At 39.7% G+C, this 25,424-nt stretch overlaps 1 protein-coding gene across 2 annotated transcripts in view; it reads left to right on the forward strand.

Moving 5' to 3' along the window:
* The window catches only part of CMC1 (C-X9-C motif containing 1), a 45,056-nt gene that overhangs the window by 16,288 nt on the left and 3,344 nt on the right, over positions 1-25,424 (forward strand). For both annotated transcript variants that reach the window (XM_018563560.1, XM_018563563.1), the window contains one exon: positions 25,243-25,333. In XM_018563560.1, coding sequence (XP_018419062.1) covers positions 25,243-25,333 — 91 coding nt within the window. The remainder of the gene's footprint in view (positions 1-25,242; positions 25,334-25,424) is intronic.

The following is a 25,424-nucleotide window of genomic DNA, read 5'->3' on the forward strand; positions in this document are numbered from 1 at the left end:
TGTTGCATATAGGTTTAACTAATTCTATATAAGGGTGGGAGAACTGAAAAATGAGGTTCTGCCTGGGGAATGGAGCATTGTACATTTAAAAATGTACATAATGACTTTTGCATGAGATGGAAGTTGATATTACTACAAGTCTGCTTTTGAAAGTTGGGGAGTGCCTTTAGAGGGGAGGATGCACAGAGCTCTCCACAAATTGATTGTACAAACACAAGCAGTAAAATTCATAAAGTGAGTCTATGACACTCTATAGAAATCTGTTGTCCATGTGCACGACAAATGTCAGTGCTTGCCCCAGATTCATGTACCTTTTGGAAACTGCTGATGAACAATGGGCAATTGGTAGATTTTATAGTCAGCAGGCAGATTACATAGCCCATAGCCAGCCTGCTACTGTCAGTCACAGGGGAGATGGACCTGATGGAGAACTAGTCGCTCAGCTTCCCCATCAGGCTTCGCCCACTCATCCACATCATTGGTTACATAGAGGCTGTCGGCTGTCTCATTCAAGCAACCAGTGAATGGGAAGCTGTCACATTCATGATAGTTTCCGAATACATACATTCCCCACTCTAATCACTGGCATCTCTCTAAATGCCAGATCAGAGTTGATCTTATTTACTTCAGTTTTCTAATGTGTAAGCTGGTGGTAATTATTTTTTTAATCTGTTGCATCTATAGCAACAAATTCTTTAGGGGCCCAATTTGGAACTACCTGAATTTTATTGCACATGTTGGTAAGGATACGGAAACTGCTGACAGGGCTTTTTTTATTTGACACAAGACCATTTAAATATCGGTACTGCCTGAGAAGTGGTGCTAAGCCTTTATTGAAATCCCCCCAATATTTTCAGCATCCCCCCAAAAAACATGAAGTAAAACCTTCCCATGTAATAATATGCAAAAGTTGGAATCATAGGAGATGTAACTTACCGGCAGGCACACATCACTGGGAAGTGGCAGAGGAACTCGCCCACATTTCTTCTCTGTGCACACTTTACCTGATAGCCTTCCTTGAAATCACAGCCATTTTTTCAAAATGTTAGCTGGCTTCACACAGGCATTTGGAGCATAGAAATTGAATTTTTTGTTTTTAAGAGAAACGTTGCATTTTGGTAATTAAAAAGAACTGGATGAACTGAAAGTGCAAATGAAGCCAAAACTGTTTTCTTTTAGTTTTGGATAGAGTGGAGAAAGGTGTTCCAATCCGTCAGTTTTTTTTTTTTTTTATTGCTGTCTTGTGTTCCCTTTAGAGAATTTGACCCTCTCTTTTTTTGTCCTGGTGAAAGTGAAAGAATTCAGAAATTTTGGGTTGTCCTCAGAACAGGAATAGGGAAATCTTCTGATAGGGTTTTTAGATCTGGTGACCCTGCTGACCTCCAGGAATTCCCCTTGCTTTAGAAGGTTTCCTCTCACTTTCTGTTTTGGAAATGTCCCCAATAGGGCACCCATGGCAAAAAAAAATGCTAACGGGTTAAAACCCTCCCTTATTCTGTCTAAAACTATTTAAAAAAAAAAAAAAAAAAAAAAGTTTGGGCTTCAATTCTACTTGTACTCTGGAAGCTATGGGCAAGAAAGTCAGTGGACTAGTATATTAGGTTTCTCTGTGGTCTTCCTGATGCTGATAATTTCCTATTTTTGACTGAACTGCATCTCTGTGTAGAGTAGGGCTGCAACAACTAATCGATATAATCGATTATAATCGATTATTGAAAAAGTTGTCAACTTTTTCAATAAAGGTAGCCCTCTTGGTAGAGACAATGCTTTGCTTCCTTTATTACAGAGCCTCCAGCAAGAAAAACCGTGATCAGCACCTTTTAGGGTCATCGCTAAATTAGGCTAACAGTCAGAGTCACAGGGCCATAGATCTCACTGTGCAGATATAATGCAATTGGGATGAAAGCACATGCGTCCCTAGGCACCTTTTATATACCAGGAGTTGCACTGCTAATTTTGAAGAGAAACTCAAGACCAATGGCAGCTTTGTCAGGGCACTGTGTAAGCAAAATAACCACTTCAAAATGTTCCCTATAACATAGCAAATATTTACTGTTCAGTTCAGGCCCACTGAGGAACATCATGTTTCCTGCCCTGCTAGACAGTGCTGCGCGGATGGTTTTTGTGTAAATATCCAAATTGGAGGTACAAAAATACAAATTATTTGGATGGTAAAACGGCTCTCGCTTATGTATTTCATATGGGGATTTAGCTGTTTTTTCTGGAGTTCAACTTTAATGCGCCTTTTTTTTTATATTTTTTTCCTGTGCTAAAACTTATTTTTACTATACAATGTAAAATTTAACTTGGTATATTATTGTTGTGTAGCCTAGCACTTCTATAGTCACATAACTCATTTTCTGTTCTAATAAGTAAATACCAGTTTGGTTTTTACACAATTGATGGAGGTGCCCTCCGCACACCTTTCAGCAGTCCCGGCCAACAATCAAATAAATGGTGCTCGAAGTAACTTCACGGATGGCACTGTGCAAAACACAAGATTGAAGAAAATAGGTCACCAGCACTCCATAAGTTAAAATGAATGAGTCCTTTTAATGGACAATGATGTCACAGAAATCCAACATGAGCCGACGTTTCGGGGCCACACAGGGTCCCTTCTTCAAGGCAAGAGATGTGACCTAATGGCAAGAGATGTGTGTCACATCTCTTGCCTTGAAGAAGGGACCCTGTGTGGCCCCGAAACGTCGGCTCATGTTGGATTTCTGTGACATCATTGTCCATTAAAAGGACTCATTCATTTTAACTTATGGAGTGCTGGTGACCTATTTTCTTCAATCTGGTTTTTACACAATTCTGTGTCAGACAGATTTTACAAGTAGCACACTTCGTTTGATAATCTCTCACAATGATTTTATTGATTGTGCTTTTCGTACTACCAAGAAATGCAAAAATGTTGACTTCAAAGGTGTTTATAGTTTTTGCAAAGTACCAGACAGTGGGCAGTATTAAAAAGGGATCATATACTTTGCAGAAAAATCTTGTGTATTATGGTGTGTAACTGTGCCCAATATACAGATGTTTAACCATGATCTAATAACTTCTTTAAATAGTGAATTATCTTGTCTATGCAATTTACTATCTTGTGTGAAGGAAAAGGGATTCCCATAAGGGATAATTTAGTTTATATACATGACATTAGTGAAAACCTCCTCCACTGAATTTTAATGACTTAAGCATTTGTACCCCCTAAACCGCTTTGACGCTACAAAAGTGAGCATTGCTGCTTAACTTTTTCCATGCAGAATAACCAAACCTGGGAAGCCCATTGGTTTCAGTGTGTTTCTAAATTTAGGTTGCATTTTGATGAGAAAAGCTGTAAAGCTCTAATCTCAGTTGCAGACCTGTGGACTGGCTTTGGTGTTTAGTGCTACCAACTGACTGTTGGGGTTACACCCATCATAATCATTCTCATTAGCGCTCCTCCTAGGGGGTGGGGAAGGTTTTCACCTCCAGCTTATGAGGTTTATAGCCCTTTAATTAAATGGGTTGGAACCTAGTAACAAGGATTCCAGTGTAGTAGGTTGAGCAAATACTAGAGAAGTTGAAAAAAATAAAAAAAATAAATTCATAGAGAATGTATCATTTATTACCACCTATCATTCTTTTCTCTATTTAGTATTGCTTCCATTAGATGGTTACTCTGCCTCAAGTTTTTAGAAAGCTAAAATCTGGTCTGTAAGGAATGGAGTTCATAACCACTGATCAATAAGCAAGTACTAATCCTCTCCCAGAGCATTTAATGTTCATGCAACTGATTTCAGTACACCGATATAGCCAAAAGACAGTTGTAGTGTTTTGATGTGGTATCCTAACCCAGTTGCATAAAACCATATTAATCCGGAGTCAGAAGGTAAGACTATTATTTATAGTAAAGGATTTTCCTTGATGATCCTGTTAAAAAAAAAAAATCATTTATATGGTGGCTTCATAAGCATTGATTGGCGTATTAATATGCATACATAATTGTTAAAGTGGAAGTCCACTCAAAACTTTTTTTCTTCCTTGTTACTTTGGCCAAAAGAGTCATAAACTTAACTGTGAGGTGGACTTACTAGTTCTTCTGTGGTATTATAGTGTCTAGGCAACTGTTTGTCTTAATAAATACAGCCATTTCAAAGGAATGGACATTTTTACAAACAAGATATAAAAATTAGCTTTTCTGATTCTAAAAGAAAAGGCGATTGTTTTACAAAGAGAAAATAGTACCTCTTCTTTGCCACAACATGTCCTCAGATTGAATGACCCCCAGGATCACTCTAAGGCTAGGAAAAATATAACTGGCTAAACACTGCAGGTCCCTTTTCATTCAGTCCCACTGAATAAATATGTACATAAAAATATCAGTGATGTACACACAGACATACAGAGCGTTCTGATGCAATTGCCCTATTCTAAGAGAAAACAAAGTAATACATTCACCAACCCATCAATGAAAGATTACTTAATCAGTATTTTGTAAGAAGGAAGTTCTTATGGTTCAGTAGATGCTTTCAATTGACTGCGTCTGGCTCTTGGGCAGACAACATTGCAAGACCTATCTCACTCTTTCCTATTCCTAAGCCCTATCTTGGCCACTTTCTACTCCTCGCAGCTGTATAAAATGCACACAGACTTCAGCTTCCTGTTTTAATCTGATTGAAGCATTTGGATTCTTTTAGTCCAGATCAGACTTGGAGGGGAAACCTATTTAGACTGCATGGCAGTTAGAAACCCTGGTGGCATTTAGCAAAAGGGAACTTTACCGATGCATTTCACTGTAGCACAGTTAAACCTTTTGATTCACTAATGGAATCTACTGATGTTTCCTATATTTTGCTACAAAATCACTACACATGTGGGCATAGTCCATACAGAGTGAATTCTTCATATGCTTATGTGCATAACCTACTAAAAAATAGTGGATTCTGGTGAAGCAGAGAAAATGTCCCTGTGGGTGTCAAGACAATAGTAAAAACGTGGCAGAGGAAGAAAACCTTCTCTGCTCTATCAAGACTTAAAAGGGTTTCTATTGGAGTTCCACATTTATTTTAGAGAGCGTGGTATACATTGGCAAATAATTATATGAATAAACAATATATGACTTTAACATGGGAATATGATAGGCCTATCACCTGTTTTGTTGTGATCCTGTGGAGCTCATCTTGACAATGGATTTTGATTTACAGCACTATTTTTTTTTTATTAAGTAGAATGAAAGATTTTTTTCCAAAAATTAATCCAAATGATCAAACAAATATACAATATCCAGCAAATTATTTAGTTAAAGCCATTACAGTTATCATGTTTCCAAACCGCTCCAACACTCTCAGCTCTGCTTCCCGGAACCTCCTGTCTAGTACAAGATCACAAGGGACTTAACAGTCTCCAGCAGCTGTCCATCTACTAGCTTGGAAAAGGAAGAAGAGGGGAATGCCGTTCTGTTTGTAAAGATGCAGACTTGTTACTAGCAAAAGGGTGGCTCCATAGGACCCTACAAGCCACCCTAACACAGGATATCAGGACCAGTGCTCGGGGGATCAGCTGATTTTGCAGGAAACTAAAACTTAAACATCAAGAAGCAGCAGTAAGTGATTTAATGAGCATTTGAAATGACTTAAAACATTTTCACTTGAATATTACTTTATATACCCTTCTATAAATTTTAAAGTGAAACTGTTGGCAGGCTATAGGCATTGAAGTGTTTACATATTCTTAAAAAGCAGTAAATGAGCTTTAATACAAGCCCTCACTAAGAATTTTAGCAGTTTACTGAACTTAAATTAGCAAAAGATTCATTTGGATTTTGGTTGCTGGTGTTACTGCACTTTGTTTGACACATTAAATAAACCTGGTGGGAATCTTTTTGGATCCCATGCTCTGGATGTCCTTTTGAAACTAAAACAGGGAGAATGAGGGCTCCATATTTATGCTGAAATACATATACAATATAAGCTAAACCAATCAAAAATCTGTTGCTCAGGACCCTGGAAGAGCAGAAGTCGAAAAACAATGCCACCCCTCCCACACTCGGTTTTAATTATATTGTTTCATCTGGCAATATTTAAATGAATCTCATTCTTCTACATACTCCTGCTCAAATTAAGATAATTCCTTCTAATCAATTGTCATGCATGCCATAGCAGTAGAATTAATAATAAAAAAAGAAAAATGCCTTGCGACTAACCGAAGAGGCAGAGGTTTTATTATTTATAAGTGTGATTTAAAAGTAAAATAAGAAATATTGATTTCTACTTGACTGGAGTCTTGATTTAGTTGGAATATCAGACTGATCCTAATCAGGTGAGAATTAATTGAGTCTGAGGTCTTAGATATTCACTGATGTTAACTGAACCATGATCAGTCTAGGCCAGGCTGGTGTGTGCATTACTATGACAATTCCAAGCAGTTCACGCACCCAGCATAGAACAATACACGGCAGTGTGTAATCTCATTCTCAGGCTCATCTTCTCAACTTCCTGGCTCATTACATGCACCCGCTAAAGATTCTCTGAGCGCTTGCACACTGCAGGCTGCAACATAGCAAACTAATCAACCTTGATCTGGCACAAAATTAAAGACATGCTAGCTTTGTCACAAGCTTTGGAATCTGCTTTTATTCTTTTACAAATCCAACAAACAGTATATGAAAGCACTCCTTCTATGCCAAATATGCAAGTTCAAGCACTCTAGCTGTTACTAAACCATTACTGTTTTACCTTTTTATATAAGTTCATCATTTATATTTAGAAACTGTTCTGTATGAACTGGAAAAAAAATTTGCACTCCCCACTCCTCCACTTATAGTAATAACACTACCAGAGTAGGCAACATACACTCACCGGCTACTTTATTAGGTCAGAAAAAGAGAAAATATCCAGTGAGCGGGAGTTGTGTGGACGAAAATGCCTTGAAGTCAGAGGAGAATGGTCAGACTGGTTTGAGATGCTAGAAAGGCAACAGTAACTCAAATAACTACTTGTTACAACCAAGGTAAGCAGAATACCATCTCTGAAGCCACAACACGTCAAACCTTGAAGCAGATGGGCTATAGCAGCAGAAGACCACACCGGGTGCCATTCCTGTCAGCTAAGAACAGGAAAGGGAGGCTACAATTCACACAGGCTCACCAAAATTGGACAATACTGTAGAAGACTGAAAAAAACGCTGCCTGGTCTGATGTCTCGATTTCATCAGCGACGTTCGGATGGTCAAGTCAGAAATTTGACGTAAACAACATGAAAGCTGTTGGTGGAGGTGTAATGGTGTGGGGGATATTTTCTTGGCACACTTTGGGCCCCTTAGTACCAATTGAACATTGTTTAAACGCCACGGCCCACCTGATTAATGTTGCTAAACATGTCCATCCCTTTCTGACTACAGTGTACCCATCTTCTGATAGCTACTTCCTGCAGCATAATGCACCATGTCACAAAGCTCACATCATCTCAAACTGGTTTCTTTAACATGACAATGAGTTCACTGTACTCCAATGGTCTCCACAGTCACCAAATCTCAATCTAATAGAGCACCTTTGGGATGTGGTGGAACGGGAGATTCGCATCATGGATGTGCAGCCGACAAATCTGCAGCAACTGCGTGATGCTATCATGTCAATATGGACCAAACTCTCTGAGAAATGTTTCCGACATTCCAACACGAAGAATAAGGGCAGTTCTGAAGGCAAAAGGAAGTCCAACACGGTACTATCAAGGTGTACCTGATAAAGTGGCCGGTGAGTGTATGTAGAATTGATAAACCAAATGAACCTAGAAGCTTGCAGATACATTTAAAAGATGGATTTGAACTGACAACAAATGAAAAGGGAAAAAGGAGATAAGGCACAAGATTGTAGCCACCACTTCTACGCTATTACTTGTAATTATATTACATTTATTACCATTTTTACTCAAAATATATAAATCCACTTTATGTGCACTAAATTCCTTTGAAAACTTTATTATTTTGTAAATATTGTGGTGACATGATCACTGTGCTGCACTTTGCCAGTGCAGAGAGTGGAACCCAATAGGTCCACCCACTACAGGCCCCCTGCAGAAAACTACAGGAGGGACAGATACCAGATCAGCCACCCTGCACAAGGAGAGAGTGCAGCAGTGACCCTTCTATTACAGGAAGCACAGAGGCAAAGTTTCACACTGAATTGCTGCACAGATCTGGGAAAAATAAACAAATCACACCAAGATTCAAGTAACATTAGTCATGCCACTTGTATTTAAAGCTAAACTCCGGGTTATGCAAATATTCACCACGCGTAAACAAGTTCTTTTTAGGGCGTCCTGCCCACTTTTATTCAATCGCAACTCAAAAGAAAAGTCAAATACGGGTGTTCCCGCGCAGGGGTTTTCAAGCAAAGTATCATTTTAAAAAGAAAACATTTTTCCCGTCTCGCTAACTGCAGGTTGGTCCTTTAACAAAAACGTCCACTGGCCACACAGGCTGTATTTTAAGGGCTTGCCACACAGGCTTGTCTTTTCGCCACACAGGAGGACTGCCACACAGGCTTGTCTTTAGCCACCCAGGCGGATTGCCACACAGGCTGCTCTTTGGCCACGCAGGCGGATTGCCACACAGGCTGCTCTTTTGCCACACAGGCGATCTGCTCCCCAGTCCACCAGACACCCAGTCTGGTTCTAGGGTGGGGCTGTTCTCTTAGGAGGCTGGGACTTCTTCTAGAGGCCCTAACAAGCCAGCTAACTTCAGCTGGGCTTGTTACCTCCAAGAATCCAGCCCTATCAGCACTTCCCCCTAGAGGACAACCTTTTTGTATAACACCTGAACAGAAGAATAATATATTTTTATTTTGATCAATTTACAAAATGCAAGGTGAGTAAACAAAAGACAAAGCTAAATCAAATTTATATTTGGTGTGATTACCCTTTGGCTTCAAACCAGCATTGATTCTAAAGGTGGCCATTCACCTGCTGATTATCGTACGATAATCGCGGGAAATCCTGCGATCGTACGATAATCGGCAGGTGTATGGGAGGCGTTCGACTGTTTCTACTGTACGGTCATACGTCTTTTGTCTTACAAGCACGTTGGAAAACCAGACGAAAATCGTACGATTTTCGGCGGGTTTGTGGCGTGCTCGTAAGAGAAATGCCGCACGGGCCAGTGTGCGCAAGCGCACACTGCCCGCTCAGCTTTGCAGTCATCGGAAGCCCTCCCCTCAGCGGAGCGTTTATTTTATGATCGCCCGATGATCGCCCTGTCCAAGATGGGCGAATCGTACAAGCTTTTACCTACCTTACAACCATCGCAAGACTAAAGTCATGTGATGGTTGTAAAGTGTATGGCCAGCTTTACACTTGCACACTTGTAGAAAGTCAGGGATTCGAGTAGGATTCGAGTCATGTCTATGATTAACCAATTATACCAAGCAGGTGCTACTAATCATCAGTTTCATATGTAGGTTTCATATGTAGGTTTAAACACAGTCATTAACTGAAATTGTAGGAGGCTAAACACTGGGAACAGCCAAACTCTGCTACTAAGGTTAGGTTGTGGAAGACTGTTTCATGTCACAGGTCATACACCATGGCATATAATGCAATGAACAAATCAAAGAAAAGCAATTTAAATAGATCAACACAATGAATGTTTCAAGTGGTTTCCCCAAATTGAACTTAAAATGCAACTTTTAATGACTTCCGCAGTCTCACAATTTGTATTTAACCTCTTCATGGCAAGCATCTTTAGTACTTGGTAGAGCACCCGTTTGCTTATATGACCTGCTGCAAATGAGATGCATAGCCAGATCACAGCTTCTGACAGCATTCCTGAGGAATCTAAGCCCATTCCTCATGAGCTATGGCCTTCAGTTGACTAATATTCTTCAGTTTGCGAGCTGCAACCGCTTTCTTCAAATCCCTCCAGAGATTTTCAATGGGGTTCCAGTCATGTGATGGCCACTGCAGAATCTTCCAGGACTTCGTCTTCAACCAAGCCTTGGCTGAATTTGAGGTGTTCTTGGGATCATTGTCCTGTCGGAAGGTCCAATAACGCCCGAGCTTCAGCTTCCTCACAGACTGCATGACATTTTCTCCTAGGATTTCCTGATCAACAAATCCATCTTACACAAATATGTGATCACTGGCAGGGCTATGGGCATCTTGTAAAACACTGTAGTAGCTGCAGATACTACAGTAAATTGCAGTGTCTTTCGGGTCCCTGCTACAGCTGCTATGCTTGGCAACTTCCCCATGCTGTTAAAACACAGAGAGTTGCTCGTGGAGTATAGCAGTCATTCAGAGGATACCTGGCATTTATTTTGTTATTTCAATAAATACTAGGAGAGGAATTTATCAAAACTGGAGCAGTTGTGCATAGCAACCAATCAGCTTCTCTCTTTTATTTTCAAATCTTAACTGAACAAACTGAAGAGAAATGCTGATTGGTTGGCATGCACAACTGGTCCAGATTTTCTTTGCTCCAGGTGTTCTGTGATTGAATAAGGGGCTGTGCATAAGTCACTGCCCCTCATCCAATCAGAGAACTCCTAGTATTGGGCCTCAGATTTAACTGACATCTATTGGTAATAACATTATACCTGCAGGAAATCCATGTAACCACTGAAAACCGTTCCAGTTTTAGAGCTAAACTCATAGGTGCACATTAATGTACATCTTCATTAATCATTCAATTTATTTATTTTTTAAATGCAGCTAATATAAGTACCTGAATTTGATTTTGTATTGGTCACCTGTAATCCCCTATACAGCAGAACTCAGACTGGAAGAGGAAGGGTCAGTTAGGGTCAGAGTGAGTGAACAGATGACCTACTCAGTCTGCATTTGCTCCTTAACTGTCCAGTCAGCAGGCATGATGTAAGAAGTATACTACTGTGCTTCTTATCTGTAAGCGGTGTCATCCACCTGGCTGTGTGGCAGAGCTGTGTAAATGCCAGAACTGGAGAGACAAAAATAAAATACAAACCCTTTGGCAGGTAAAACAGCTCTTGTATATGTATGTAATCAATGTATTGAGCTCTTTACCTGAAGTTCAGCTTTAAACCGGCACATAGACTTGCAACCTCAGCAGCATTTTTAAAATAGCGCCTGGGTATCAAGTGGTTAACAAGACGAGATAAAATATTTATATCTTTATTATATCTACCAGATTTTGGTTCACTGTAGTCTGTCAAATATGTGTTTTGGTTGCTATGGGTTGCACCTTTTTGTAGAGCTATAAAAAAAAAAAGCCCGGTAATGTCACCTTTCTTTTTACTACGAGTCAGCATCAACAGCTGTATTTGGACAGCATTTGTCTTGATTTTCGGAGACACTTTAGGCTTCCAAGAAAAAGAAAATTAACCTTTTTAACACGTTGTACCCTGCTGGCAGCTTGCAATGACGCTGCATCCTTCTCAGTGCTCCTATGCACTTAGCACAGTCCTCCACCTCAGCTGCTCTTTGTTTTAACGCCTGCATATCATATCATTGCAAAGTGTTGAGCATAGAGGAAAATAAATAAATAAAAGTAGCCCTCCCTATTCATGGCAAACACTTTCATTTATTTGAAGAGTGTGATCACAATATCTTAAGTGTTGTGATAATATACATGGTGAGATGACACCTCAGTAGGGCCAGCTACTAAGTAGAAAAATTGTAAAGATTTCCAAGCTGCAGCCGGGGCAATGCTGGCAAAGTTATGCTGATGTTTGTAGTTATGTTTTTAACAAGTTTCAGCCTTGCTGTTACATCTCAGCGGCTGTTGAATACATTGCTTGTAACTTAGAACATTTCTTATGATGCGGAACGTGACATGGCTTACTGGCAAGTGTAACAAAAGTAACTCGTCTACCCTGAAGCAATAAATGGAGATAGCAGTGCTGTCCAAGTATAAAATCAGATGGCTGGAATGATAGGATTTGTAGCAATCTAACTAAACTGTTTACATAACTGATTAACCTCTTGCCGTCCACCCGTAGTAAAAAAACGGACGGACGGCACTGCAGCATCTGCGGGCATCAGCAATTTTTTTCTGCTCGCGCGCGCCCCCTAGCGGGCACGCACGGGCAGAAAAGACACGATCAATGCACACACCCGTTACCGGGTGTTTCACATATAGGCGATTAGCGGGTCCATAGCCCGCCGATCGCCTATATGTGCTCGTTCGCGGCACCGTACCCTTAACCACTGCCGGGTCGGCGCTTCCGGGTTCCCCCCCCCTGACCCCTCACCTTGATTCCCGGGATCCGCTGCCCCATTTTGGATCCCAGGACCGGCTCCGAGGGTGTCAGGAGGAGGAGGACGGGAGATCAGCTCCTTGCTGATCCCCGTCCGGGCTGTGAATGCAGAAGTGATGTGTATTACATCACTTCCGCATTCACCTGTCAGTCATCTGGCTGCTATAGCCAGAGAGAAGAAGCTGATAAAGCAGATCTCTGCTTCATCAGCTTCTTTTGGGGTCCACAGGTGATATTAGGGGTCCTAGAGACCCCTAATATCTCCATAAAGAGGACCTGTCAGTGTGCCTTTGCTATTATATAGGGGGTTGTTATCCCCCTATATAATAGCAATACCAATAAGTGCAAAAAAAATAAATATAAATAAAAAATAAATAAAAGTAACACATAAAAAAGTAAAATAAAATAAAAGTCACATATAAAAAAAGGGGAAAAAACCCCCCCAAAATGTTTAACTCCCCCACCCCCACGTTTACGCGCCTATAAACGTAAATACGCGTCCGGTGCCCCAGCGCGCAAAAATTACAATTGCGCTACACATGTTACATATCGCCGCGAACGTCGCAGTGAGAGCAATCATTTTAGGGCCATCAATCACTGATAACACTAAACTGATGAGCGGTAACAGCTTTTAAAGCGTCGCCTATGGCCAATTTTGGGTATTATCGTTTTTTGAGGTTTCGCGCGCGCACGCAATTTTAAGGCTTGACATGTTTAGTGTCTTTTTACCCGACGTGACCCCATCTTTTATATTTTACCAAAAAATTGGGTAATAATAAATGTTTTATCATTTAATATAGGGGAAACTGTTTTTTTTTTTAAATTTCGGTAATTTTTCCTTAATATAGTAAAAAAATAAAACCCCCAGTGGTGAATAAATACCACCAAAAGAAAGCTCTATCTGTCCCCAAAAAAGGGTATAAAATTCATTTCAGTACAGCGCTGCATGACGGAATAAATGTCAGTTAAAGTACCGCAGCGCTGAATACTGAAAAATGGCCTGGATGGGAAGGGGGTTTAACACCGCGGATGTCAACTGGTTAAAGGAGCACTCCAGGCCTGATGCACAAAGTAATGTAGGTAAAGTGGAACACTTTTTCTGCACTTTCTCCAGACAGAGATGGCTCTGCCTTCCAACAGGCACAAGAAGCAAAGGTAAAGCTTTATGGAGTCCGTCTGCACCCTCTGTCGTCATTGCTTTTCTGTCCAATGCCTTAAAGTAGTATTTAAACTCTCAAACTTTTTTCAATAATGAATCCAGATCAAGCAAATGTGCATTGCCCAGCAAAGCATTGCTTTAGATTTTGTCCAAACACTTCCAATCATCATGTTTCTAAACAGCTGCTTCCAAGTTTCTCGGCTCAGCTTCCCTGGACTTCCTGTCCAGTACCAGATCACAAAGGACAGTGCAGACTCCAGTAACTGTTTATCTACTAGCTTAGAGAAGGGAGGAGAGGGGGCCAGGGGGGTAGCTTGATTTGCTGTGTCTGTGTGTTTGTGGAGACACACACACAGCTGACTAGCACACGCAATGGTGACTGCCTAGCACTCTGCTTGAGAAAGGAGTCACTCTAAAACAGGAAGTCAGGGCCAGTCCTCAGGGGACCAGCTGATTCTGCAGGAAACTAAAACTTTTTAAAGATCAAGAAGCAGCATCCATTGCAAGTGATTTCATCAGCATTTGAAATAGCTTAAAATCCTTTTCACTTTAATATCACTTTAATTCTGCCACTTTCTACTTGTACCTAGAATAGAGGTATAGGGCTTTTGTATATGTATATTTTACTGTACACTATCCAATTACAATGTGCTTTACGTTTATTGTACATTACTTGTGATGCTACAGTTTAAACACAGTGCTGCACATTACATACTGGACACTGCAAAGTTTAATACACTGTTCTGTACATACAGTATGCAGTACATCATTCACTTCACATTGCATGCTGTATTCACTGTGTCGTACATTATACACTCTACACTGCTCAGCTGTATTCACTGTGGTATACATTGTATGCTGCACGCTGCTCAGATGTCTATCCTGTGCTGTACATGATATACTCCTCACTGTTCTCCTCTACATGCTGTACATTATGTACTCCAATCTGCTCAGCTATATACACTTTGCTGTACATTATATACTCCACATTTTCCACTGTATATGTGCTTACACAATGTATATAAAAATTCACACCCCTGTAAAATTGCCAGGCTTTTGAGATGTAAAAAAATCAAACTAAGATAAATCACTTCTAATTTTTTTTCCCCACCGTTAATGTATCCTATGATCTGTGCAATTCACTTAAATGATGACATCATTCAATCTTTTGGGGGAGGAGTCTTTTAGCATGACACATCTTGCCTTGGGTATCTTTGCCCACTCTTCCTTGCAAAAGCACTCTAAATCTGTCAGATTGTGAGGACCTCTCCTGGGCACAGCCACAGATTTTCATTTGGATTCAGGTCCGGGCTCTGGCTGGCCCATTCCAAAACTTTGATCTTCTGGGTAAGCCATTCTTTTGCTGATTTGAAAGTATGCTTTGGGTCGTTCTTGTGCTGAAAGGTGGAATTCCTCCTTTATCTTCAGCTTTTTTAGCAGAGGTCTGACCGCAATAAATGAACTGTCCTATATACTCGCTACTACTGTAGCTCAGTTTATACCACACCCACCAACTAAATACACCGTTTTATACATTACTGCTGTGCTGCGGCATACATTGCAAGTCCTGGACAGTACAATTCTGTTCTGATCCACTATATACACTTTTATGTGCCCTGCTCTGAACTGTATACACCCTGCTGTATGCATGGTCCATCCTGCTCTGCTTGTTTGGAAGTGATAGTAATTCTCCATATGCTCCAATGTACATAATGCAGTATTATTCAGCAATTAATTGTAACTCCTCTCTTTGTTTTGAGAATAATTGTATTTAGTGTATTTGATGATTCAGCACAGATAATACGGCAGCTCACAAAAAATAAATGCATGCAACCCAACATTGTATATGTTGACTGGTGAGCTTTGTCCAAGTTAGGCTGGCAAACTACTTTAACATAATAAATAAAAACATGTGTAATGCAAGTTTTTAAATCTGAAAACAATGTTGATTCTTGCTTGAATCTTGGCATGCTTTATGTAGTTTTTCTTTACATAGTACCCAGCATGGCATGCCTCTGTGGAGATATTTCCTGTAATGAAAACCTATCATTGCTGCACTCTGTCCTTGTACAAGGTTACTGGGCTTGTCTCTGCCTCCCACCCCCATCTCCCAAATGTCATATATAGCTCCCCCCTCCACTAGGAGCGAGGAAAGACAACTTTGTGTAAGCTCAGATCTCCTATTGAAGCTTACACAGGGCTTACGGTCTTCCTGCCCCTATGTGACCCGGCAGGTCTAATCATATGCTACTCCATACTCAGAAGTTCTAGGTATTTTTTTTTTTTCTCTCATGGCTGAATGAAGTATCGTGGGAGCAAAGGAGAAATTAGTATATGCTACTAGCCACCATGCTTTAACGAGAACCTGTTTGCTCTTGTTGATGATTTCATCTGGTGTTTTTGTGGCAGGGGTACAGGTGAAACTCGAATAATTAGAATATTGTGCAAAAGTAATGGCAGTAAGTGCTGCAAAAGGGGCCCAAACCAAGTACTGAGTACATATGCATGCTTGTACTTTTCAGAGGTCCGATATTGTTCTATGTACAATCCTTGTTTTATTGATTGCATGTAATAATCTACTTTTTTGAGGTTGTGGATTTGGGGTTCTTGGGGTTTTCATGAGCTGTAAGCCATAATCATCACAATTATGACAAATCACGGCTTGAATTATCTTGCTTTGTATGTAATGAGTCTATCTCATATATTAGTTTCACCTTTTAAATTGCATTAGTGAAATAAATGAACTTTGCATGATATTCTAATTATTCAAGTTTCACCTGTATATGGGTTAACAATAATGTAAAGATTCCTGGGGTGTAACTTTATTTATATTTGTCCATAAGTATTTTATCTTTACCAGTATATGCATTGCAAAGTGGTGGAGTTTGCATTACATTTTTAAACATGGTTCAAGTATGCTCAGGTGTGAATGCAGCATAACAGCTCTTAGGATGTTGTACAATTTCCCACCAGTATTGTACTGCTGGAAACCACAGACATGTGAGCAGGGCTTTAATTAGTGACACATCTAAGCTTTATGGATTCCATGGCTAATAGATTGTCAGTGACCTGCATTTACTTAGGCACATATTTTGTCAAATTTGTATTTGTCTGTATGTACCGGGATCAGAAGGTAACCCCGGGGAAAGCAAGGTGTGACCAGCTCATATGCAGTCTGAGAAAAGAGCATATACTTAAAGTTGGATGGAAAGTATTGCAAGTCTTGTCTCATAGTTGAAGGAAAGCATTGACTACTTGCATACTTGCCCAGGTCAGTGATTCATTCAGAGGATCATCATAACATCCTGGCAACCAACATTTTTAGACGGAAGCCCTCCTATTTCTGTCATGGCAGGTTTACTTTAAATCCAGCACTGCAAGGAATAAATGTAAGGGTTGGAGTAAAGCAGATTGACTGACTTACCTGGTCCCCGCTCCCTCGGTGGTCAGCGCTCTCCTATTCTCCAGCTCTGGCTGGTGCAATGAGCCTTGGCCTCCTCATGTCTAATGAAGATTTGTGGAAGCTGCATTAGACCTGATGACATCAGCGATCCTTAGACCGCTGGAGCATAAGGGAAAAGAGGCTGCACAGGGCCGGCCTAGTAGCCCCAAGGGAGCCAGCGGGGGCAAAGATAAGGTGAGGAAATCTGCTTTTAACAAGTCCCCTAGATATAAACAAGCATTTAACCCTTGAAGTACGGGGGTACTTTTTTCTTTGCACGGAAATTGGCTTTAAGCCTCTGTAGATTGTGGTCTGTACTGAGCCCTTTTAATGTCCCGTAGGTAGCTTCCGGAGCTTTTAACATGCATTGCCAAAAGGGGGTTTTAATATTACATTAAAAAAATTCCAAAAAGCTTGATAACTGGAAAATCCTAAACCTAGCACCTGTTTATTATAGAACGATAGGTGATCTCTAAATATAGTTGTCTGTAATATTCCAATTTAATTCTGTTGGTTGGAAGATCAAGTAATAAAGATCTAATGCAATTAAAAATGTGTGACTGAACTTTGGCAATTTGCATTTCTTTGAGTAGAGGTAATATGGATAAAAGCTGCAACCTTGTTTTATTTATGGGTACAAGCTTCAGGTCTGCAGCTCCATAGCATAAGGGTTTATTTTATCACCTGACAATGATTCCGCCGCTCTGCTCCAAGCAGTGCTTTTTATATCACTATTCTAAAGCAAGCTCGCTGCTGTACCTAAGGGTCTCTTCCTGGGATATCGCACCTTTTAACCAAACAAGACTGGTGACTTAACAAGTGAGAGGGACCTCCCGATGGCTTTGCTAAATAAAAGCAGTCTTCAGAAGCGTCAAGAGAAATTATTTCTTTACTGAAAGCAGTTCAACATTTTCCAGTGGGGACCTCACATCATAACTTCACTAGCCTACAGCTCAAAACTATATACTGTACTTTTAATACAGTACTTCTACTAACTGTAAGAGGTATTTATGTCTGTAATCCTTTTTGTTTTCATTCTAAGTGTTAGATTTATCTTTATTTTTTTCTAAGCTGCCCTTTTATAAAAATGTGTTGATGATTTAGCATGCATTTCACATTTTGCACAACAAAAAAATTGATGGTGTTAAAATTGCAAATACCGGATGCTATATGAAATAGCCCTTGGTGATCATGATGATCTGAATACAAAGCTTCATTGCAATCAGACTGGAACCGTTATAGTTTATAACATATCTAAGTCCCAAAACAAACATTTTATATATTGCAATTTAACAGTGCTTGGGTGAGGTACCTGCATTTTGTCTTTTGTTTTTTTTTTCCACCTGGCAATCTGGCGAATAACATAATTACTGGAGTGGGTGGCTCCGTACATAGATACAGGGTAGGAGTGACTCCTACCCTGTATCAATGTACGGAGCCACCCCTGGCTGGACATCAAACATGTCTACCTGACGGGTTTAGTAGTTTGCAGAAGAAACATAAGGTTGTTTGAGCTTTTTATTAACGTGACACTAACCTCAAGAGTTATATCTTAAAAATGCATTCAAGTACCTTTTACTATTAAGAAAAATATAGTTTATTTGTATCACTCAGCTGAACATTTTTGTTAATGGGGTACTAGAATGCATTGTTAAGATTTAACTCCTGAGTTTAGTGTCACTTTAAGCTCACAGTAAGAGACAAGACAACTGTATTTTTGGCAAGATCAACAGACATTTTCTCTACTGTACTTAAATGTTCTTGGCCTAAAAAAGAAAATAAATGCAGCTACCACATCTAAGCACTCATTTATTGTTTGTTTTTGGGTATAGTCATCCTTTGTTACCAAACCCTAAAGGAGAACTATGGGTTCAGGGCTTTTCCCCATAGTTCTCCTAAGGGTAACGGGAGGACACAAACTAGCGTCCTCCCGTCACCCAAAGCTCAGTATACAGCTGCAGCTCGCGGTATACTAAGACGCCGGAACGGATCCCCACAATTATGTCTGTGTCCACCCAGCTGCGTGAGTGACAGCTGGCTTTGCCTATCTAGAGGTAGAGCCAGCTGTACCCACCCCCTTCCCCGTCTGTTCCGCCAGTCAGCGCTGGAGGATCGGACTTGGGAGGGGGGAACCCAGTCCCTCCCCTGTCACGGCTCTCTGCCGGAACAGGATCGAGAAGTGAGCGAGCGCCGGTATGTGTTCGCTCACTTCCCGATCTACTGAGCCGACCTGTGACAGTTTAATTGTCACAGGTCGGCTCAGATTATGAGGCTGAGTGAAAATCACTCACCTCATAATTCTCCTTTTTAAACATTTTGTTTTGTCTGTGAAAGTTCACTTCAATGGGGAAAACTTAGCAGCTTGACAAGCTTTGGCCAGTTGAGCTCAGACATTTTTGGTTTATATGTTGTTAAAATATATTGCTGATTTCTTATTTTTTTTAAGTTCTGTGTCACAATCCTTTATTCAAGTCATGTTAAAAAGGATGTGATTGCCTGAATCAAATACATACACAGCAAATTAAAGTGTATGTTAACCCAAAAACAAAAATGTGGTGGCTGCATTAGTTTTCTTTTCTAGACTTTCTTCCTTTATTTTCACCTGGTGATCCAGCCATAGGGTGGCTACACTCACTCCATTGTATTTAGGAGCAATGTAGCCACTCTTGCGCATCAGCAATTTCAGCCTGTGGAGAGAGTAGCGTTAGATGGACTTTAATGGCTAACAAATGAAATCCTTGTATTAACAGCAGTGCAGTGACGAACAGCTGAGACCAGGTTTCCGAACTAAGCAATAAATCACCCATTTTGTTTTGCTATCCAATATGAGGTGCATGTGTAAAATATCGTTTTGGCCTGTAACATGATAGACCTATACGTAAACCTAATTTTGTAAATCCCATAAATTTTTTTATATGTTAATGTAATTTCAAAAGTATTTTTTTAATATTTTAATCTGCATCTTCCACTAAAATAATACATGGTTATGGGCTTATGAAAGAATCGTACCCCTTTTGTTTTCAGAATTTTGTTATCTCGTATGTCACCCCATATTGATGCCTCCTATGTATCTTTTGGCAGGCTGGACCTTTTAATATGTACAAAAAAAACAACAAACAAACACAAAATCCTAAGTTTGCTTTTTTTTTTATGCCAGAAAAATGGCGACGTTAAACTGCTCATCAACCAAGCCCTTGGACATTAAAAGAGAAGTCAATTTTCTTTTTTGGCTTTACTTCTCTTGTCATTCAATGGAATACATTAACTAAGTGACTGCAATCTATGGAGGAGCAATGGAGCCACCCTCGGACAGCAGCATTGTTAACCTGTGGAGAGGGTAGGGTCTAGAGTTGCCACCTTTTCTTCAAGCAAAACCCGAACACTCTAGCGACACACAAACATTTTTTTGGGAGAATGAGTGGTGGCTTATTTAGCGCCACCCACTCATATGTAAATATCACAGTTGAGACTAATTTCAGTGGGGGGCCAGTAGACCCTATCTTAATTTTTGGTTACCCTTGTCTGTTTGGGGTGAATCCTGGACAGGTGGCATCCCTAGTAGGGTCAGATGAACTATCAAATTTAGATTTGGACTTTTAAAACCAAACTGGTGCCACAACAGTTTTTCAGCAATTACAGCAATATTTCTTTTTTTCTTTTGGTATAATATTTTTACATAAATGAATAAACTAGCCATTATAAGTCCCCCTGTCAGGGCTTGTTCACACCAAATGCAGACCAGATCTGCATGGGTTTCTGCGCACACAGTGCAGTGTGTTTTGACGTGTTTTTGACGCGTTCAGGGCCGTTTTTGCAACAACAACAAAAGTGTGATTTTTTTTTTTACGTTTAAAATGGGCTTTCAGTGCGTTCCAGTGCGCTTGCATGCGTTTTTAATGTGTAGGCATGCGTTCCAGAGCAGGTAAAATAGGGCTTGCTGCACTTTTTTTACATGCTCTGGAACTGAACGCTGCGATGTAAACTAGAGCCCAAAATACCAGTGGAATACATTGATCCGGTCTGTAACTGCTCTGCTCCTGGAACGCGCTTGGTGTGAACTAGCCCTCAGTGTTAATGGTTTGTCTCTGTCACTTTTGCTGGACAACTTGGTTTGTCAAAAAATAATAATTGAGAAACAACAGACTTACTGGCTGGATCACTAGGTGAAATAAAAGAAAAAAAAGTCTAAACCCCCCAGGCAGATAGCAGCACTACATAGTGAAAAATAGATTTGAGGGGGGTATAGAACTTTAAAGAGCTAAAAAGGCGTGAGACTTTATTTAGGTATTAGTACATATAGCCACACAATGCAATTGGGGTCCGGATAATGGCTATGTTTCCTGGTTACACACTGCTTTCTAGGTGATGAAGTCCCTTGTCATGGCATGTGTAATCTCCTTTAGCTTTACTTACAACTGTTTAGGTTGAGGACACCCTACTAGAATGGAATGTTACAGTTGATCATACATCTAAAGGGGTTGTGCAAAGAGTACATTAGGCACAATGGAGGGCAAGCCACCCATACCAGGTGTCCATCTTGTGTTGGGGCACCATGCAATGTCTCAACTCTAAGCAGAGCTGTGCAATAGAAATGCTTTAATATACAGGCTTTTAAACATAACACTTTTTATGTTTAATATGTCACAAGATTCCGCATTTCTTTTCTTACCCTATGGTTTTCTATATTTGTTCTTTGCCTGGGGTGAGTGCTGCAGCAGCATTGAAGCATATCCACTAATACATCCATAGGTCTTATGATTGGGATTGTTTTTACCAGGCAAACATCAATTGTGTTAAGTGAGATGTTGCTCTGTATACAACCGCTCACATAAAAAGTGTTGTGTTGTATGGATGCTGTGGGGTGCTAAAATATTTTTTAAATACCAGGTAATGAACTCTGGGGCTTAATCTTGGTTGAATAAAAGGAAGTGTTTGCACAATGCCTCAAAACATGGTGCATAACATAAGGGTGTAGCTCATTTACAGGAAATGTTTGTGCATGTTATTTGTAAACTTTTAGACTTTTTGGAAGTCAGTCTTACTTACAAGAAGCAATAGTAAGAATCAATACCAGGGATTTAAGGCCAAAATTTGAAAGGTAATTATTTTAATTAGAGAGCAAATATTCCTATACATGTTTCACAATACAGTGCTGTGCACTATTAACAGAGCAGATCCAGATATTTACCAGAAGAAAAAAATCATGAGTAAACTGTTCTGACTACAAAGAAACCACATAAATGCTTTTTTGTTGTGACACAGCTAAGTAGTAAAGCCCTTAAGTTTTGAGTTTTTTTTTTTTCCTTTTTAACATTACATACCAACCACACGAGAATCTTTGGTGTAACATTAAATATGTTAATCCAAAACCAAAAAATAATATATTGCAGCTTAACACGTTAGATGACGTAGCTGTATTAGTTTTAAATTTTTTTGGCTTTTTTTCCTTTATTTTTACCTGGCAATGTTTCCAATAACAGTTTTTTGTTCTTATAATTCTTTATTTATGACACTGGTAGAGAATACAATACAGGCAAAAACACATTGGCATTCGAAAGTTATAATAGTGTGGTTTGATGGTTTTATCAGGGGGCATGGCCTAGGAGCAAGAAGAGCTCTATCACAAAGTCAAAGACACTGTGCACTGGGTAGAAATGTGGGTCTAGGTAAAATATCGACTGCAGGATGCTGATTGTAAGTGCTCTATCATTCACAAATAACTTGTCTCACATTGTTTAAAGGATAAGGTTGCCTAACTCTAGGTTCCCTTTAATTGTGCATAACAATAACAACTCTTGCAGGATCTGAATCCCACTAATTCTAATTAGAAAAAGAACACATGCCCCACCCATATAATCCGCTCACCTCCCAGCTAGGAGATGTGCTTTCCTTTTTTTCCACATACATTATGAGTTTGTTTTTATGGGTTTGTTTTTCTAAATCAATGCTGGCACATTCTGGTGTACCAACTCAAGAATACTGATAAAAATGGCAAATATAAACTTTTTCTACAGTCTGTGCGCTTTTGTATCCGCAAGCACATAAATGTTTAAGTAAAAGTGAAATAATTTGACACACAGTACACCCAAATCCAACCTTACAACGTTAAAAAAAAAAAGCGTAAAAGGCCTGCATCAATCGAAACAAATAAAAGTGGAGTGCAGTTATTATCTGATATGAAAGGAAAGATTCTAATTAAATCCTTGTGCTAAATAAACGAAAGACCTTCCAAACAGCGCGTGGCTGCAGGCCAGCAATGGCGAGACTTGAAGATCCGATTTGGTCAGTGAGTGAGAAAATGCTTGCAAGAAGGATTAATTTGTTGATCACAATGCTATAACGTTGTATTAGAAGCCCTAGTCATGTGTAAAGCAATTTCAGAAGCTATAAATTCAGCTTGTGCCATCATGCAGAATGTATTGGTCCTTCCATTTAATTGAATGTTATGTTTGTATTTCGCATCCCTTATGTATGTCATTGAAGGATATCGAGAGCATAAAGGTCCTGTTAGTAAAATCTGACATTTTAAAAAGTAGAATTGGCTTTCTTCAAGAACAGAATTTTTATGGATAAAAGTAAACCCATCTCTGTATTTTTTTTTAGTACAAAAAAAAAAGAACCCACATACTTCAAAGACATGAGCTTTTACACAGTAATATCACCAGGATAAAGGTGATGGGAAGTGAACAATTACTGTGCAACCGGCCGAATTTCCTGGAACGGTCAGACTGGAAAATATTTTTGAATCATCCAAAAATTGATGGATTAGTGCTGTTTTCGTGCGGAAACAATTGCAACATAAACACTGCACAAACGAAAATCCGTTCTGCCGATCGACGAAATTTGGCCAGTTAGTATTGCTAACGTACGATAATGAAAATCTACATTGGTCTGTGCATGGGGTAATAAATTGGCAGCTTCAGTAATATTTATTGAAAGATTCTAATGAAAAAGGAAAAAAAAAATAGGGTAATGTGTTCAAAAGCAATTGGACTTGTCCACCGGGTTCCACGTGACTATATCAATCCTTTCTCATTGTGGTCACTTGAAACCACAATTTTATATCTTTGATTGCTTTGTGATTTTAACAACTAATGAAATCAAAAGTAGGATTCTTTCAATAAATTTCTATGCGTATGGCCAGCTAGAGAACATTGTTCTTCCAATTGGACACCTCGGTTATGCCAATACGATACTGGGGAATAACCGGTGGGCTTAGGAAGGTGCTGCCTGGTTTCTAGCAACTGCAATTCTGCCTGGTAGGTTGTAACTGATGAGATTGCTTGGTGGTTTTTATATACTAACTGTTAATCATTTTTGCTTGTATTCATTTGTATGCCTGTGTTTATCTTGGGCCCGATAAGGGCAGTATTATTTCTTGACTCCTGTTTCTATTGAAAACCCATAAAAATTAATGAAAATAAAGTGCTAACAAAATGAAAGTAATTCTTTTGGGAATCTTTTGTTGCTGATCTCCTTCAGCAAAATACTAATGCTTTGGCTTTAGCTCTTTTGCCTTTTGTGAGTCACTGGCCCAAAATAAGAGACGGCATAAAGCCATCCACAACTCTGCCCCCGGATATATCTCAGACCTTGTCTCAAAATATCACCCTAACCGTCCACTCCGCTCTTCCCTAGACCTCCTGCTTTCCAGCTCCCTAGTCAATTCCTCCCATACTTGCCTCCAGGACTTCTCTAGAGTCTCTCCCATCCTCTGGAACTCTTTACCCAAACCTGTCCATCTATCTCCCACCTTGACTGTCTTTAGGCGTTCCCTGAAGACTCATCTCTTCAGGGAAGCCTATCCCACCTCAACCTAACCACTGAACCATCACATTCTCAAACAATTCATCCCCACACAGCTACCTCCTCATGTATCACTTCCCCCTCCTCTTTCAGATTGTAAGCTCTCAGGGGCAGGGCCCTCCTTACCATCTTGTCTTAAATTGTATTGTAATTGTAATGTCCTTACATTGTAAAGCCCTGCCCAAACTGTTGGCGATACATACATACTATGTAATAATAATAATAACTAATCCACATTTTACTCAAATGGTTCACCCACTCTACTACAAAACGTTTTACCTTTCCCTTTTACCTAAATGGGAACTTTGATGGTTTTAGTTCAAGAACGTATTAATTAATTGCTTTGCTAGACTTGCATTTTTTTTATATATTTGTTTTTACTTTGTTTCTATGGACATCTTCTCCAGTTTTGTTCTATTTTTATACCGTTTGAAGCAGTAAAAGAAAAGACTCATCTTCACCTCCTGCTTTAGGTGTGACAGAACATATCCCAGTGTAGTCCTCTTGTTCTGAGTTTTTTATAACATTATTTTAACCACTTCAGGTTGAAAAGATGTGACAAGCAATGGAGAGTTACCAGATATAAACCAACTATTTATTGTGGTTTTTTTTTTTCTTTATCTTTAGCTTTCACAAAATGCTGTCATGAAAGCGGTTTTCTCATGGTGGTAAAATGTCGAGATGAAAACGCAGCACTGAAGGAGTGTCTAACAAAGCAGTAAGTGGTACTTTCCTTCCCTCTCAACACTCAAGTGCTTTGCTGGTTTGAAGAACGGCCGCCCTACTATTTGCTACACGTGGCAGTTATC

The sequence above is a fragment of the Nanorana parkeri genome, unplaced genomic scaffold, assembly GCF_000935625.1.
Source record: "Nanorana parkeri isolate BGI_ZX_2015 unplaced genomic scaffold, ASM93562v1 scaffold675, whole genome shotgun sequence".
NCBI classification, from domain to species: Eukaryota; Metazoa; Chordata; class Amphibia; order Anura; family Dicroglossidae; genus Nanorana; species Nanorana parkeri.